General features: G+C 31.6%; 1 protein-coding gene across 2 annotated transcripts; it reads left to right on the top strand.

The window, feature by feature from the left end:
- Positions 1-6,782: 6,782 nt before the first annotated feature.
- On the top strand, positions 6,783-17,581 carry LOC110623522 (membrane-associated progesterone-binding protein 4). Of its 2 annotated transcripts, XM_021768502.2 has the most exons (9): positions 6,783-6,943; positions 7,047-7,123; positions 7,212-7,283; positions 8,131-8,168; positions 9,896-10,006; positions 10,121-10,167; positions 11,901-11,947; positions 13,221-13,395; positions 17,301-17,581. In XM_021768502.2, exons 1-9 carry the CDS (start codon positions 6,824-6,826, stop codon positions 17,466-17,468), a joined length of 855 nt encoding a protein of 284 aa, XP_021624194.1. In that variant the 5' UTR covers positions 6,783-6,823; the 3' UTR covers positions 17,469-17,581. The 2 variants fall into 2 exon arrangements, with proteins under 2 accessions (XP_021624194.1, XP_021624195.1); XM_021768503.2 differs by lacking the exon at positions 10,121-10,167 and having other exon boundaries at positions 9,896-9,939.
- The last annotated feature ends 1,032 nt before the right edge of the window (positions 17,582-18,613 follow it).

Genomic DNA, 18,613 nt, shown 5'->3' with positions numbered 1-18,613 from the left:
TCTCGTAATATCATTGAATTTTAACGATGTTTCTCCTTCACTGTCTGTAGTTATTTCTGTTGGTTTTTGTTCTTTATCTTTTCTGGAACTTTGTCCTATTTCTAAATTCTGTGTTAATTTTTGATTTTGTTCTAAATAGTCACATCTTAATTTCAATTGTCTTACTTCTGATTTTAATTGTCTTATTTCTGATTGTAAATCCATAGAAGAAATTGTGGTTACTGATTTTTTGTTTTTAAACATTTGTTCAATATCTTCAAACTTTGTTGGAGGTTCAGTTTCTTGTTTTATTTCTTCATTGATTAATTTGGTTAATTTTTTAAACATTTTACGTTTTATATTAGAATCTTGTATTTGTTCTATTTGTTCTAATACTTGATGGTATTCGGTTAGGACATTTATTTTATTGTTACAATTACAAATTTCTCCTTGGCAATTATGGTTACTATCGGTACTACTTATTGTGTCTGATGAATTATCACTACTATATTCATCATTTAATTCGGAAGAAGATAATTTAATTTGGTCAATCCTATCTAATAATTGTTCTATGTTATCAAGTTTTAATTCTAAATCTAATTCATATATTTTCTTTCTAGCAGGACATTCTTTTGCATAGTGTCCTTTCTGGTTGCATAAATAACATGTTATATTATTTTTATTATTTGGTCTTTTAAAGTTATTTTTTCTATAATTATTTCTTTTAAATTGTTTTCTTCTGAAGGGTTTCTTGTCTACTTGTTTATTATATTGTTTATGTTTGTAATTATATTTTTTATAAATCTTATATGTCTTAAAAGGTCTATATTTCTTCTGTTTATGTTTCTTTATAGTTCCGAAACCGAATTGTTCACACCAATTTCCTAGTTCTCTTCTAGATTGTCTATTTTCTATTTTTAATTTTTGTTGTAATTTCATATCCCTACATAATCTTATTCCTGTTAAATTGACACATGTTATTAAATCTCCATATGTTAAATCATCGTATGATATATGGCCAAATTTTTATTCAATTGTCTCTTTTACTTTTGTCGCAAATAGTCTTGGTAGTCCTGTTAAGAACTTTTCTTTCCAATGATATGCATTAGGATCTGCTAGAGCATAAACTCTTTTGAGAAAATTGTCTTTATACCATCTAAAATTTTCTAGTTTTCTACATTTGAGGTTTTGTAGAATTTCACTGTTTCTTTCTGTATATAAATCTAAGTCTCCTATGAAATGTGATATAATATTATATACTAGATATGCTAGGGTAAAAGATTGTGGTTGTCCTGTTGCTGGATCAATAACTGGTTCACCTGTGGTACTATCAATTCTTCTTGCTGTTAATATATTAGTTTTTATCTCGTTGCTTAATAATTTATCCCACCAAGTTCTTAATTTTTCAGTAAATCCTAAGATGATATTTTCCGCGGCATCTCTTTCTGTAATGCCAACTCTTTGTTTATAAATATTTCCTACTATGACCATTTCTTTGGTTATTTGTATTATTTCTGTTTCTGATAGATCATCTATGTTCCATTCATAAATATTTTTTGCATTATATTGTTTTTGTTTTCTATCTAGAATTTGTAAATCATCTGGTCTCTTATTTTGTCTTTCTATGGTATTTATAGGAACATTAATGTCTTGGTCAGAGTCTGATGCTTCTAAGGGATTGTATATAGTTTCATCATCAGAGGAAGAAGAAGTGTCATTATATTCCGTTAAAATGGTTATCTTTCCTTTATCCTTACTAGTGTTTGGTTTTTCTATTTTTATTCCTCCAGATGTACTAGTCTTTGGAGACATACCTTGTTCATTTATTATTTTTTGTAATAATTTTGACATATCACTTAATTCTGTTTTTGGATTTATTGTTACTGTATCTATTGGATTTTGTGAGGGTGGTATCATTTTTGTGAAAGGTTTATTACTTTGTTTTTTAGCTGGATCTATGTCATAAGGTTTTGGATTACTATATCGTTGGGATAAATATGTTGTGTTTGGTAATTCGATTTGAAATGAATTCAATTATTAATAATATTAATCGGGTTTGAATTTAAATATAATGATTTTCATAAATACTCTATCCTTTTATAGTTTTATCCTAAACCAAGAAGTGTTTGGATTATATAAATTACTACACTCATAAAAATGATATGATTTAATCAAGAAAATACTATGTTGTACTTCACCTTTTTGTCTCAAAAAGGTAAGATAGAAAAATCCTTTTTTTCATTTTTTAGAAAATTTTAATTTTTTTTTTATTTTTATTGGCCAATTTTGATTTAATATTTAGTATATAAGATGATAATTAAAATTTTTTAAAATATAACCTAATCTAATCACCTAATTTAATCTTGCTAAAATTAACATAATCTAATTTAATCATCTAACATAATTCTGTTAAAACTTAATTGTAAAAGTTTTGACATATGGTAGACTGAGTAAGTACTACTACAAACTTTACTTTTCTATCCTTGCAAAACTATTTATTGTAATTAGTGATGTATAGCAAGAGTTATTAAGTGAATCATGTAAATTTCATAACATAACTAAGGTATATATGAGCGGTTTTGTAATTTTTTTAGGGTTTTCTCTATTTTATTATCAACACAACCTGTGAAATATTTACAAAATACAATTATAATTGCATTATCATCTGTCATTTAATATCATATAATCAATTAGTTTAGTACATGATGATTGTCAGACTTCCTATACCCTAGAGTGAGGCCGGACTCTAGAGAAAGATACAGGTCCAAAGCCTATCAGGCTATTCTCAAGCGGTCTAGCCTAATATTGTGCGCTTCATCCCGGTGACATGACAAGATATAGGAAAGTAGGCCCAGTCACTTTGCAACCCTACCAGCATGTGCGTCGGGGGAATTAAATAGTTGTCTGACAAAGAGTGGTACGCAGGTACATCCGTAGAATGAACTTGAGTGACAGAGACAGGTGGCATTGTAGCAGGGTGGCGGTTATGCGTCACTAGAGGACAAAGAAAAATGAATAAAAGGGGAAGACATGCTTCTCCCAGACTAAGCTTACACACACGCTGTAAAGTCTATTTTCTAGATCTTAGAACATCAATTGACGCCGTCTGTGGGGATGAAGGAGATCTTCTCGTCACTAGAGTTCCATTTTCATAACACCCACTAAGATTCACATGGCAAACCACAAAGAAAACCATACCAGTAACACCCCAAACGATCTGAGCTCTGCTCAAGGAGGTCAACAGTTCTCATTCTCAAGCCCCACAACCCCTTCAAACCAACCACACATACTGTACAATCCCTCACCAAGCTCGGCTGGGAATGTACCCAAAACCACCTTGTCCAACCAAGAACTCCAAATCATGGCCCTCCAACTACAGAACACTGCTCACTGGCTAGGGCAGATGTTGTAACAGAGAGGCCTTAATACCCCATTAAACGTACCCCCCTGTAGCTGAAGGGTTCAACGCCATTGAGCCCCAACCCACTTTTAACTACCAGATCTCCCAGCAAAGTAGCAGGAGGACTGAAGAAGGGAGTGGAGGAGCCGGTAGAGAAGAGGAGCCGGCAGTTAGAGCCCGAGGAAGGAGGGTGAGAGAGCTCATTGAAAATGACGAAGCAGAGAGTTACTCTGCGGAGATAGCTAGGAGGATGGAAAGCGAGGAGTGGGGAGAAGGATATCGCCTGAAGAAAAGGCCAAGGCAGGAAGAGACAAATGTAGACTAGAAGTTGCGCAGAATGAAGGAGCAGCTCTTAGCTAAGCTGGGGCCAAAAGACAATAGCCATACCCTATTACCTACATCCTCACCATTTTCAGGGTGGATCCAGCAGGAGACCATCCCAAAAAAGTTTATGATGCCACCAATGGCAACATATAACGAAGCAGGGAACCCTCGGGAGCACATCCTGAACTATAAAACGTTCATGGAGCTCTAGACTCTGTCGGATGCCCCGATGTGTAAGGTCTTCCCCACAACTCTCACGGGACTAGCGAGAGCTTGGTTCAACAGCCTGGAGGCGGGAAGCATTAAAAGCGTTAAGGACCTCGCCGACATATTCATCAGCCGGTTCATAGCAGGGGTCCCAGTTGAGAGGAAGACCAACTATTTAGAAACGGTCCAGCAAAGGAAGAATGAATCACTGAGGGAGTATGTAGCCCGTTTCAACATAGAGGCTTTGCAGATCCCTGAGTTAGATGAGAGCCGCGCAGTGTAAGCCATGCAGAATGGGCCCACATCTTTAACTCATATTCTTAACTCTTTGAGAATGAAACTTCTACCAAATTACCAATAGACTATTTCTATAATTTAAGCCTATTAAATTATTAATAAATATTATTAAAGCCATTTATGAGAATTATTATTCACAGGACATAATATTATAGTATGCTCTTGGACATATTTCTAATAAGAGCTAAGTATTTGGAGGTTGTGGGTGATGTTTGTTTGAGAGGTTTTTTATTTGAGAAATGCTTGGGAATTGAAAGTAACTGCTAGAGTTGCCTTTAAAGAGTTAATAGATTAATAGGAGATGGTAGATATCTCTTTTAGTTTTGATAGTATTTATAAGATTTGAAAAGAATTTTAGAAATAAATCATCTCCCACGTCTCCCCCTTTAACCAACCTTATTCCCCTAGCAAGGAGCGCATTTTAAATCTTATTTTATTTATAAAACATTTCTTAAACTCTCTTTTAGTTCTTTGTTTTGTATGGGTTAGGACCTAAGAGCCTACGCTCACAAATAAGAAAGCCATGCCTAGCCCATTACAAGGAAGCCCTACACAGAGCAGAGAAAACTTTAAGTCTGCCGCTGCTAAGAAGGATGCCAGAAATTCATAAGGTTATTGTGGATAAATAATCCCCAAACTAAAGAAGCAAAGATAACCAAACAAGCAGGCATAAGTATCTCAACTCAACAGAAAGCCTAGTTGCCAAACTCCGAAGTGCGACCTTGGATTCATCTATGCTAAGGGAAGGAGAAAAGACCAAGCAGAGCTCCTTAACATCTTTTGCGCCTTGAGGATCCACCACCCATAGATAGTAAAGCAATATTGAAACAAAGAGTTACTTGGCGACTAAAGATGAGAACCTTCCCCCAACCAAGATAGATCAACAAAATAGGATGAAGCACTAATAGATGAGCCAACAAAGAAGAGCCGAAGAAAGAAAAAAAAAACCCTCCTAAGGGAAGAACCTTCTCTCCTTGGTGCAAGCAAGAATCATAGATAGAAAATAGCTGATGAAGCACCGAAACCTGCATGCAAACAACAAGCGAGAACACACAAGAGCTGCAACAAATAAAATCGAGCAAATCAAAGCAAATCCCAACTTATAAACGCAAATCTGCTCCAAAAAGAATAAGAAACTATTATTTATAAACACCATCCCACCCAAAAGGTGGGGAGGGGAACACTCACTCTTTAAGTAGGACAAGGGATAGTTGTCCCTGCCTAGAAGAATTTTTTTTTTATACATATGTATAAATTTACATCATTTATATCTTTTATTGTCATTTTGAATTAAACAATTAATCTAATATTTATTTTTATATTAAATACTACTATCTTGAACACTATATAAATAATTAATCGCTAACAATTAATATCTAACAGCTAACTGTCAATGAAATAATTATTCATTAACTAAAATCGTTAATAACTGTTAAAATAGTTAACGACTAATCAAATCGCTAATATACCCCAACGTACCTTAAAGAGTTTTAAAATTAGCGGTCTAGAGTTGGATTGTAAATCAGCTGTTAGATTGTTCAATAATGAGCTATGCTAGCAAAGAGTCTTTCATTTGCTTTTCAAATATATACAACATCTTAATTAGAAAAAAAAAAAAAAGAAAAGGGACACGTGAGATTTAGTATAATAGTAAGAAACAGAAAGTAATTGTGCTATGTTTTTTTTCGAAGAAGTAATTGTTCTAATTGGCTAGCAGATTTGATTTAAAAAATTTTTGTTTTAGATTTCATGAATTCTGACTTGCCTCATATATTTATTTGTTTGGCGAGTCTTGATAATTGAGGACTTTCTCATTTTGTAATCTTTGGCAGCACCTCCTATTTTCTTTTTTCTTTTTTTTTTTAAAAAAAAATCTCCAAAAATGTCCAACATTTTTAATATTGAAATTAATTTTAAAAAATTTAATACTATACATTTGGGACTTTCTATTCTTACATAATATAAAACAAAATAAAAATACTTTATTATGAACATAAATTAAACTTTACACAAAATTATATATTTTATGTTATAAATTTAAGGTAATCATTTTATAAAAAAATGATAAATTAATACAAACTGATTTTTAACTATACAAAATATATTTTGATTATAAAATAATAAAATAAAATTTTACATTAAATTGATAATATTATAAAAATAATATTTGATTCCATTATTTAAAAAATATGTCATCATCTTTATATTTTAAAGTCTTAAAAAATTTTTAAATATATATTTTTATAAATTATTAGCTGATTTTATTTTATAAAAATTGTTAAAAAATATTATGTTATGTTTTTTTAAATTACTACATTTTCCGTTAATATAATATATTTTTTAATGTAATTAATTATGAAAAATAATTCACTTTTAAAAGGAAAAATATATTTTTTCTTCCAATCAGCCTAAAAATACAAAAGAATTCACCTTACCATTAGTTACCCTATCTTACCATATCTTTCAAAAAATCTACCTGGCTCCATCCAAACTCAAGAAACTATTACCAGGGTCAACCGACATTTCGAGGTTTAACGGAATGGGTTTGACCGAAGTTAGGACATGTTCAATAAAATGTGTGTTGGGCAACAGAACTCGATTCTATTCTTCAGACAAATGGCGAAACTAATAAATAGGTCTTCGTTTGTTGCTTTACCAGTTTTTGTCGCCCTAATTGCTCTCCTCATCGCTTTCGGATTTCCGTTCAAATCCTACCTCGTTTCTCTTCGACAACAGGTCTCTCTCTCTCTCTCTCTCTCTCTCTCTCTCTCTCTCTCTCTCCTTTTCCTTTGGTTGGATTACACGGCCCGTTTTCTAAGTCTGTGCTTCCATTGGCTAGAGATTGTTTACTGCTGAAGAACTTTCTTTGTACAACGGAACTGATGTTAACTTACCCATTCTTTTAGCAATTCTTGGGTATTGTCTCTTTCTACCATTTCTTTTTGTTTATATTTGTATATTTTCTTTCAGGGACTAATTTTGAAATTTGCAATTTTTGGGGCAGTTCTGTGTTTGATGTAACTAAAGGAAAATCCCATTATGGCATTGGAGGAGGTTACAATCATTTTGCAGGGAGGTTAGTGTTAGCGTGTGTGTGTGCGCGTGTGTTCTTTTACCCCTTAGTATTTTTAATTTCTTTTTTTTTTTTTTCTTTTTCTGCTTGTTTGAACATCGGTTGTGGTCTTCTCTTGCAAGCAATATGTTAAAATCCAAGTTAGATTGCTTTTGATTGTAAATCGATTTCTTAGAGATTAATTTTACTCGTAGTCCCTCAACTTATGTGGTTGTACAAGTGATGTCCAATTTTAATTTGAATCATAAAAATATCTGAACTTCAATTCGAGTTTTTCAATCATCTCAATAGCTAAACATGTAGCTTAAAATACTATTGTGTTCTTCAATCCACCGTGAACATGAAAGTCAGCCATGTTCTTTTACCTCTACACACAATTGCTCTACTTCCAAGCATTCAACAATATATTAGTTGGTTTCTTCTCTTTCTTTCCTTTGCTTGTTCCACCTTCCTACAAATATTTATCTTTTTGTTAGGGCTTTTAAATGCTTGAGTAGTCGACCACCGGAGGTTACAAATTGTAAATTTATTCAAAGTTCAGTGTTCGAAATAATTAAATTCATGGCCTAAGTGGGTTTCAAATCTCAGGATTGTTAGGCAAAAATTTCCATAGTTTATGGCAATTTTTCTTGCATATCCTTTGTTTCTTTATAGTCCCCATGACATTTGGCATTTAATAGTACCTAAATTACCGATTTCAACTTTTACATGACTCTTTAGTTTGTAGAAGGCCGTTGAGCTACGTATATAGCAATTAGTTGTATTTTTGTCCTTTATTTGATTGTTATTTAATTATAGAAGAATACTCATATACTGACATTTGATTCCATTCTTATTGCTGATAACTTAGAGACGCGTCACGGGCATTTGTTTCAGGAAACTTTACCGGTAAACTTTGTATCATAATTATATATGCTTTGTCTATGATACATTAACAGCATAGATCTCCTCTTTCTTGTACTTTTAAATATCCTAACACATCATTTTTTCCAAACAAACCATTCTTGTTGATGGATTCTTGGTTCACAAAATACAACTGAACCAGCATTAATATTGCATGTCGATGGCATTTGCCTGTCATATACTGAATCGTTGATGTGTAAGCATCCTACAGCAGTGCGCCTTTACCAAGTGCCTCCTCATTTTGTCTTTACCTTGTTTGAAGTAACAATTGAATAAGGCCCAAATTATTCCTTGAACTTTTGCTGGTGTCAAATTTAACTTTAATTTTTATTTGGTTTCATTCATTGGAACACAATTGTTATTTCTGTGGCCAATTAGCGTAAAGTTTGACATTAATTAATAACATTTTTATTATTATTTTTTTTTTCTTTTCAAAATTTTAGATTTCAGAAAAGCAAAAAGGATCTCTAATAAGGAAAAAAATCATTTAACTCCTATAATATAAACAATTTTCTATAACACTTCCTCTTTCTCTACCTTGAAAACAACATTCAACAATGAGTGTGTTTCTCCTTTCCAGATGATAAAAGTTTTTTTGTTTGATGGGTCCTGCTTTGCTTCTGATCCATCATCTGTATAAGATTAGAAAACAAGAAACGTGAACCTTCGGTAAAACAAAATTAGGAGAAAAAGTTGATCTTATCGGTCATCCTCTTCTTGTAATCATCTGAATAGTAATTTTAAAGTTTCACCAACAAAAGCTAACTGAAATAGACTTGGTCCTTTCTATGCATGTGTGTATGTGTGAGGAAAATTTGTTCTCTTTCAAGTCGAGATGTGTTTTCACCTTTTCCTTTGATATGCCCAAATTTAATAACAATGAATTTAGAAAAAAGTTAAGTACCTCAATAATAAGATTTGTTTCTTGATCAGGTTATTGAGTGAAAGATAATTCTTGAGATTGTTGTTGCTTCTTTATCCTTTGCTTCCTCAAATTTGATCTTCAAATATAACCAATTTATCTCTTTTTACCAAAAATTTTCCTCCCAATTTTGAATGAGAAAAAGGAAATAGTGAAATCGAACTTGAATTCTGTGCGATTTGGAGAGCAAGATGAATCAACAAATGCATGCATGCACGTTGAAGAGAAAGGAGGAAGAGAGTTGTAGAGAAGAATGGATTGGCAAGGGGAACTCAAGGGTCCCGCTTGGTAGACAATGTTGATTTTTGAACAGTGGAGATGAGATAAAAGTGGGTTTGTAGTAAGAGAGAGTACAAAGGTTCATTGGTGTTGGTTGCTTCACAATTGATATCAATTATTACGCATCCATGCGCATCTTGATGTCGTAGATCTTTTGGAGAAATAGTCTTTAATATTTTCAAATTAGTCATTGCTCTTTTGTTGAGTGCTCTTTTTTTATGAGAAATTTCGTAGTGCCAGAGCATCAAATTTTTTGTTGCTTTCCAGATTCTATTGTGTTTTGTTTTTCCCTTTTTATCGTTATCAATAGTTTTTTTGTTTCAAATTCCAAAATTTTTCCAAAAAAGAACAATTTTTAAAAAATATGAAATATTAATATATATTGTAATTGCAAGATCTAGTGCCAATTGACAACAAAATACACTTTGTAGTATCATTAGCCAACTAATAACTTTTAGGCACTATTGGATATCATCTTTAATAGTTTCTCTTTTTGTCTTGTATAATGTAGGAGATGGACTTACAGACTCTTTGCGTGGATTATCTAGCTCTGAGGTAATCTTAATTAAGTGCTCTTTCCTGCCAAATGATCTGTGGCCTTGTATGCATCCACTAGAAATTTGTAAGCAGTAGACATTAGACATCAATTATTTAGTATGTTAAATTAAGCCATTCTTGTAGTTTCATAAAATATACCACAGTGATATGGTGCTTTTGACATGTATGATGTACCAAGTGAGGGATTCTCAGTTTGCAGCGAGATTTTGGCCGACTCCTTTAAGAGTGAGTTTATACTGCACAAGGCTTTTGGAAATTTTTTTATGATGAATTAAGTTTAAAGTGATAGAAAGGGAAAAAATGGTGCCTCGTGAGGGTTTTTGAGTTTGTGGCTAACTTTCGGCCAACTTGCCAAAGTGAGAATTTTCAGCGAAGATAGTTTTTGAGGGTTCAGTTAGGATATTTGAGGTGGAAATAAGGTGATTGGAAAGAAAATTAATAGATATGTAGGGGTGTTAACAACCACCCAAGAGATGCAACACCACAACAATGGTGACAAGTCAAGAATAATTTCACCACAACCAAAAGTTGATAAGAAATTTGGCAGCGTTTTTTTAGCAGTAATTTTAAACATTTATATGCTTAGAGAATAATTTAAAAATTAATACAATTAATTTTTTAAGGTCAATGTTTGTTTCATAAAAAGTTATTAAATAATTATGTCTTGGGTAAATTACACTTTGATACCGAAATTTAACATAATTAACGGATCGATTTCTGTACTTTTAAAACCGAACACTTAAATCCTTCTATAATCAGTCTGTCCAAATTAAAGATCCCTCCATCCACTTTTGCCATTAAAAGTGTAGAAATATTTTTATTATCCTTTTTAAATGGATAAACTACACTTGAGACCTTGAGTTTCAGCATAATTAATGGATTGTCTCTGTGTTTTTAAAAGCATATACTTAAATCTCTCTATGATCAGTCCATCCTTATTCATTTTTTATTTGAAAGAACATTTAAGTTCCCATTAACTTTTGTCTGTAATATCTCATTTTTTATACTTCAATACTTACAACTTCAAAATTTTCAGAAAATAATTACAATTTTAGCTATTTTTAAGTGGTATCAAGTAATCTTTAAGTTGTAAACTTTTATAAAGAGTATTTTTGGAAGAAATTATACTTTCAGAAGAAGTTTAACTATCAAACTAGTTTTGAACTAATGTCTATAATGGATGGAAGTACTATAATGTTAAATGGATTAAATATAAATGGGTTTAAGGATTTAATTTTAAAATTATAAGAATTGATCTGTCAATTATGCTAAAATTTAAGGACCAAAGTGTAGTTTACACAATATAAAATTCTCTCTTATATCGGAAAGGATTTAAGTGTTCACGAGAGTATTTTAGGTACCTTTTGATCGGTTGACTAACGGAATTATGGATGCAAGTACCTCTAATTTGGATGGAATAATTATATAGGGATTTAAGTATTCGATTTTAAAAATACAGAGACCAATCCGTTAATTATATTAAAATTTAGGGACTAAAGTGTAATTTATCCTTATATCTTTATAAGTAATAAATTAGCTACTATCTCAAAAAAGTGACTAGCCTGTCATTTGGGATGGATGATAAGGGAAAGTAAGCTTATTTTTTGTAGGATGTAGGGAGTATAAAAGTATATATTTTATTTCAATGCATCATTTCAGCAACATTTTGTACCATGCTTCATAAAATAATTTATTATTCTGTGTTGTATCGCGTTGTTGCATGTCTTATTTTAGTTTGCATCCTACTCCTGGGTCCTGCCTGAAAGTTACAAATGACTAAACTAATCTAAATGAAAGCTTTGAGGGCAACTTGAAAGGACTTGCTTGCTTATGCTTGAAATTTATATAAATGCGCTTGCTTTGTGTATTTAGTGCTACTGTATTTCTCAATTAATCAAAATATTAAATGTTATGTACATAAATGAAATTTAGTAACGGAAGTTTTTAATTTTTTTTAGGTGAAGAGCATTATTGAATGGCGAGAATTCTACCGCAGAAGCTACAAGTAAGTTATGTAATGTTCATTAGGGATTTTCTATTAAAATGTCATATATTTTAATCATTCACCTTTTAAACAAAGTAACCTTATAATGCTTTAATTTCTATATTAGATGATTGTTTTATTCTTTAAATTTTGTATTTGGATTAATTCGTAAAATATAAGAAAATTTTAGAAATTAAATAATTCTTTCATTTAAAAATTTGGGATTAAATTTTATAATATGTTAATTGGACTAAAATTAAGAAATTTAGAAAATTCGAAGATTATTTACCAATATACAAGTGTTAATGTTGTCTAAATTCATTTAACATTTTTTTTTCCCTTTTAATTTCTCTAAAACTATGAATCTTGTAAGTTTGATGAAAGAACTATCTAATTTCTAAAATTTATTATAGCTCAAGTACTGCGTTGTAGCTCAAATTTGATGAAATTTTCATGGTTGTAAATTGCAATTTAAGCTTATGAAAAATTGTGCATAAAAGAAAGAAAAAAGAAATTATTTAGAGGGGGAGAAATTGCTTGGAGGTCGTTGCGCCATGTGAAAACTGTTACGTAAAAGTTATGATAGTTTTGGGGATACCATTATCATTGCCAGTTAGGTTATTTTCTTTTTCATTGTAACATTTGTCACAATAGCGGTACAATAAAGGTCATTATACATAGGCTTTTAGAGCCATTACCATATAAACTTATTTTTTTTGTTTCTTCTTTTTTTTTTTTTTCCAATTTTGAGACAGCAGACAATCCCACTTTTTAAAAGCATCCATTGGCAAATTTGGTTTTCATTTCTTTAACCCACTTCTAAATACTTCTGCATTTTGTTGAAGATCAAGAAAGAAAAATTTAAAAGGACTAAGGAATTATTAGTTAAGGTTAGATCTCCTCTACATTCTGTAAATATTCTACATAATTTGCTTGGCGGTAGGAAATTGCTGTTATGTTTACAATTGCAATAGCCCCATTTCCATCACATGCAATATGAAATATTAACTGGTCCTTTGTGGTCCATATCATGGTGTTAACTTGTATCGTATTATATATAATAATATTAACTAGCTGTTGGATATTGATTATGCTGATGTAAACTAGTAGCTCTTTTGCAAGTATAGTGCAGGTACTTGTAAAGTAGTAAATGCGTTGTTTCAAAGTCATCACCTTGGATGCACTCTGAGTTTAATTTAATGGACACATGCACTTTGTTTAGTGTAAAAAGATTGAAATAATTTTACGGAGTATATGTATGTAGTGAATGACTGTCATAACTGCTAATTATCAGGTTTGTTGGCAAGCTGGTTGGTCGTTACTATGATATTCAAGGAAATCCCACAAAATATTTAAAAGGGGTTGAAGCAAAGGCAGCAAGAGGTGCACAACTCTTGGAGAAACAGAAAAAAGAAGAAGCCAAACAACCCAGTTGCAATTCAAGGTGGAGTCAAGGAGAGGATGGAGAGGTATATTTTCTGCTATTTTAGAAACTTTAATCAATGATAAAATTTGAGCTTGCCTTATCAGTTTATTTTTCTTTATTTTTTATGCTATGTCTTAGTAAATGAAACCCATCGTCCTAACCTGGTACTGGAGTTGTGGCTCAAACAATACTACACTACAGGCACACAGTGTAAGGTTACACGCTAGTCACATATAAGAGCAGAGGAATAAGTAGTTGATAGCTTAACTATGGAGGGCAAATAAAGAGTTGGTTAGGAGATCAGCTACAAATTAGTTACAGGATGTTATAGAAGTGATATTTACTTAGCAAGGAAGTAAAAACAGTTTATTGTAGACAGATCGCTATATACCTTTTGAGAAGTGATGAATTTTAAGACTAATTTTCAGTGTCTATTTCAATTGTATTGATTTTTACAAGTTTTGGGTATTTATATACAGAGAATCAAACCTAATTAGGAATATTTACAATAAATAAAGAATAAAATTTCTACAATTAAGCCTAATTAGGAGCCTCTAAATCTTCCTAAATAGTGGCTGTAATCTACTTAATTAGAGCAGATTCCCTTGTTGCCCAATATTCTCCCTCAAGTTAGGTGCATAACACCAACTTGCAAACTAAGGTACGATATGTCCTGATATTAAGCTTTTTAGTAAACACATCTTCTAGTTATTTTTTAGAAGTTACATGTAGTAAGCTTAAGATGTCATTCATTAATTTTTTTTTAATGAAGTGTCAATTAATCTCTATGTGTTTCATTGGGTTATATTAAACTAGATTTTGAGCTATATTGATGGCAGTTTCGTCATCACAGTACAAGAGTAACTTATCCTCTAATAATTTTTGCAACCATAGATGTTCACAAACACCTTGTGTCATTGCTCTATATTTAGTTTCAACATCAAGCCAAATGGAAAGCACGCTCCAAAACAAGGTCAATTTCCAGCATCTTACTCGGTCATGAATGAAGAAGGTAAGGCCCTACTTTAGAGGCGCTGACTGCTACCATACCAGTAGTCGAAAAAAAGCAGGTTTGAGAAAATCAAAAAGGGTTTGCAAGGCGATATATGGTCTCAAACAGTCTTCTCGGGATTGATGCCATAGAATAAACTCATGGTGAGCAGCAGGATGTTGAGGAAATTTTTTGCTTTTCCAAGTGACAATATTTCCTTCCACTAGTGTGCAATAACTAGATGTTGACCTTTTATCATTAGGGAATACAACTCAATCATTGCTCCTTTTCACTTAGGATCTCTAAAACTTTTACCAATCACGTGGAATAGACACAGAAAAAATAGACAAAACAAAGGCTCTAAAGGAAGGAGACAAGGAATTATAGGAGATAAAGTTAAGAATAAAATATTTAGTGCATGACCTAGCACCTTTTCTTTGAGCAATGACTTTTTCTACCTTATTTCTCATTGATTATCCCCTTAAATTCAGCGTATCTAAACGGCCAAGTTCCTCCATTTGGTCAGAATTCTCCCTGTCCACAAGAACCACCAGAACTCTTCCCCTGAATAAGGTTATTCGAAGTCACAGGATTAGGCGTCATCTGTTTATTCTCATTGCTCTCTCCTTGAATAGGTGATTGGGTGACATTGAAATAAGGTTTAGTTTCCCCAAAGGTAGCGCTCCTACTGACAAAATATTTTTTAAATGGAGGATGATAATACTTATAACCCTTCTGTGTAGGAGAATACTCAATAAACACACACTTAGGCCTTTGGATCGAGTATTTTAGCAGTCTTAGAGCGAATAAAGCAAATGCACCCAAACACTTTTGATTAAGAAGTATAAATATTAACCCCTTGAAGGACCTCTAAAAGGCTTTTAAAGTCAAGAGTTTTAATGGACATTTTATTAATGAGATAAACAGCAATTAGGATGGCATTCCCCAATATGTTTTTTTTGAAGATTCATAGTGAACAAAAGGGATCGAACTACCTCCATCAAAAGTCTACTTTTTTCCTCTCAGTGTTACCATTTTAGGCATTGGTGTAGAGACAAGTAGTTTGATGTATGATCCCGTTGGACTCCAAATGAGTATTAAATCTATTATCCATATACTCGATTCCATTATCAGTTTTTAAAATTTTTACTTCAACATCAAATTGAATACAAATCATATAGTGAAAGGATTGGAAACAAGAAAATACATTTGAAAATAAGAAAATACAACACTCTTTGTCTTTATCAAATAGATCTAAGTCATGCGAATGTAATAATTAATAAAGGTAACAAATCAACAATTACCTGATAATGAAATTGTCTGAGTAGGCCTTCAAATATCAGAATGAATAATCATAAAAGGAATTAAACTTTTATTATTACTTGAAGGAGAAAAAGTTCTAATATGCTTGGTATACTCACAAGCATCACAAAGTGAAGATCCAATTTGAGTCTTAGAAAATAAATCGGGATATAGTTTTTCCGAAACAAAAAAGATGGATGTTCTAATCGTATATGCCGTTTATTATTTTGTGGTTGACATTCGTATTCTCTCCAAAAAATATTTGACTAGAACTCAAACTCCCTTCTAATATATAAAAATCATTATGCAGTCTATTATTGCCAATTTTCTTTATGGTTTGAAGGTTCTGAATAACACAATGATTAGAGAAAAAAAAATCAATTTTATGATTAATAGTTTTAGTTAGAGCACTGACAGATAAAAGATGATAGGAAAATAAGGAATATGAAGAGCAAAAGAGAGCTTAATATTAGGAGTACAAACAATACATGTTCTAGATATAAGGGTAAAGGAGCCATCAGCTATTGGAACACTATCTTGGTTTGAACATAGAGAATAATTAACAAAGTACGAGTCTGTCATGTGTCTATTTGCTTCAGAAGCAATAATCCAGAAAGCAAGATAGGAAGTGAAAGCACTACCTAACTTCACAAAGTTGGATATTGCATCGGAAGAAGAGTCAAGGTGAGATAGGAGGTGTTTTGAGACTCAAAATTTCATGAGTTTCTCAATGGAGGTGCTTGTTGATTCCTTGGGTGACTCCTTTATTGCCTCTGACAAATTTGTTTGAGTCATGCATTGCTCCATTTTTCCCTATGACCCTTTGTAGTGCGGCCATGCAACTTCCAACTAGTTTCTTTAGTATGCTTTGGTTTCCTACAATAATCACAATTCAAGTGATCTTTCTTAGAAATAGTAGCTTTTTGCTGTTCAACATTAGCAATCATCCTGACTTTTTCAACTGGTACTCTGTAGAGCTTGGCAATCCTTCTACTTCCTGCTGAACATAGGCATAAACTTGTTTTCAAAAGGGAAAAGAATCTTTATCGAGTACTTGAATCGAATGGGGTTATATTCAATATTAAGGCCAGCAAGGAAATCATAGACACACTCATCCTCTGGCAATTTCTGAAATTTGATGTGTCCCCAACAAGTATTGATAATAATCAAGTTCCTACCACTATTCACATAACTCGAAAAAATATTGAGTGACTGACATTTCTTCTTTCTTAGTACTATGAATCTTGTTTCGGATCTCATATATCTGAGCATTATTCCCCATTTTGAAATATGTTGAGTAAAGAGCCTTCTATATTATTGCAGTAGTATCCAATAACAAATAAAACTTAAAAGATTTGAGGTTGCATAGAATTGAGGGGCTATGCCATAACAAGAGAATTGTGTGAATCCCACTGGGGATGTTGGATCAGTGCTACTTGGCTACTTCTTAGTACCATTGATATATCTTTGCAATGCTATAGCCTTGATGAATAGACAGGATTTTGACTAAACAAGTTAAAATGAATTGAATTCTTTTACTTTAAATATAGAAATCTGTAAAAAAAAATTGAATTAAATTGAATTTTTAGAAATTTTTTTATTTTAAATGTGGGGTAAGTTCTCGAATCTTTTATTAAAGTGTCTTCTTTGGACAGGTCTGGTGTGACGATGGTTTCCCAAGGTTAGTTCAGAGGCCTCAAGAAATCGCTTTGACTGGGAAGATGAGTAAACGATGTGCTTGCTTTACTGAAGATCAACTAAGCCAACAAGGGCTGGAAGTGTATGAAGGATGTGATTATCTCTCCAAGACTTGCCGTGTTTGACATGATGCATAACTAATTATTTCTGCTGTTGATTTTATGTTGAAACATCCTTAAATGATGAAAGATTGAAAAAATTATGAATGCAAGGAAAACACTTTGGGTTACATGTGCAATCTTTAATCCATACACTTGTTAAGATTTTTCTAGCAAATCTTGGACCACTTGGTTAATGACGCAGTTAAAAGTTTCATAATAAAAAAAATTATATTTTAATTTCATTTTAAAATTTTATTTTAATTATAAGTAGCAACTAATTTTCGTATAAATTAGTCAATTAATATTTTATTATTTAATACAATAAAAATTAATATTTTTATTTAATATTGTGTCGAGTAATTTACACAGAAGATATGCCAAATTGAAACAATAAAATATATAAATTTTATTTTGCAACTTAAAACACGTCCTGCAGCAACCAGGCGTCACCGGCCGAGCACGTGTCAGCTGTGATACCCATCGCGTGCTCGCCTGTGGCCGTCGCAGGTGATGGTTGCACGACAACTAGTTCTTGCCCATTTCTGGGTTCACGATGACTGTTCATCGTGATTTTTTTTAATTTTTTTAATTAACAATTAAAATAAGAAATCAAAACTATTTGAATTCCAGATAAAATTTTTTTTAAGAATATCAATAATTATAACACAAAATTTAATCGGGTTAATTCAATAATAAATATAATTAACTATTACATTTTAATCGTTTAAATAAAATTTTAATTTCAAGTAGAATGAATAGAAAAATAAAATTTTTTTTAATATAAATTATATTTAAATAGAAAAAAATAGAAAAATAAAATTTTTTTAATATAAATTATGTTTAAATAAAAAAAATTTTAAATGAAGAAAGTAATAATAATAATTAAAGAAAAATAAATATATTTTATATGTTTTAGCAAAATATGAGATTAATAGCTTTGGTTAGTTTATCGTAAATCACAAACTGTCTAATTATTCGTTTTCTAACGATATTCGCACAGAAAAATAATCAAAAAATTTTAAAATAATTTTAAAAAATTAAAAAGGGAGAAGCTTTGAGTGTTATATTTCTATCTTTCTTATAAATTTTGGAGATCTTAAAAGAATTTTTGGTAAGAGTTATCACTCAAACTTTCATCTTTATTCTAGATTTCGGTATAATTATATTTA

This window comes from Manihot esculenta, chromosome 9 (assembly GCF_001659605.2).
Source record: "Manihot esculenta cultivar AM560-2 chromosome 9, M.esculenta_v8, whole genome shotgun sequence".
In the NCBI taxonomy this organism is placed as follows: Eukaryota; Viridiplantae; Streptophyta; class Magnoliopsida; order Malpighiales; family Euphorbiaceae; genus Manihot; species Manihot esculenta.
This window is presented reverse-complemented; position numbering and strand designations above follow the sequence as displayed.

Bases quoted from the DNA above. Each gene is read 5' to 3' on its own strand.
- LOC110623522 (XM_021768502.2), top strand. From the start codon at position 6,824: ATGGCGAAACTAATAAATAGGTCTTCGTTTGTTGCTTTACCAGTTTTT. The intron at 6,944-7,046 runs GTCTCTCTCTCT...TCCATTGGCTAG, and splicing joins TCGTTTCTCTTCGACAACAG to AGATTGTTTACTGCTGAAGA. The intron at 8,169-9,895 runs GTAAACTTTGTA...TGTATAATGTAG, and splicing joins TGTTTCAGGAAACTTTACCG to GAGATGGACTTACAGACTCT.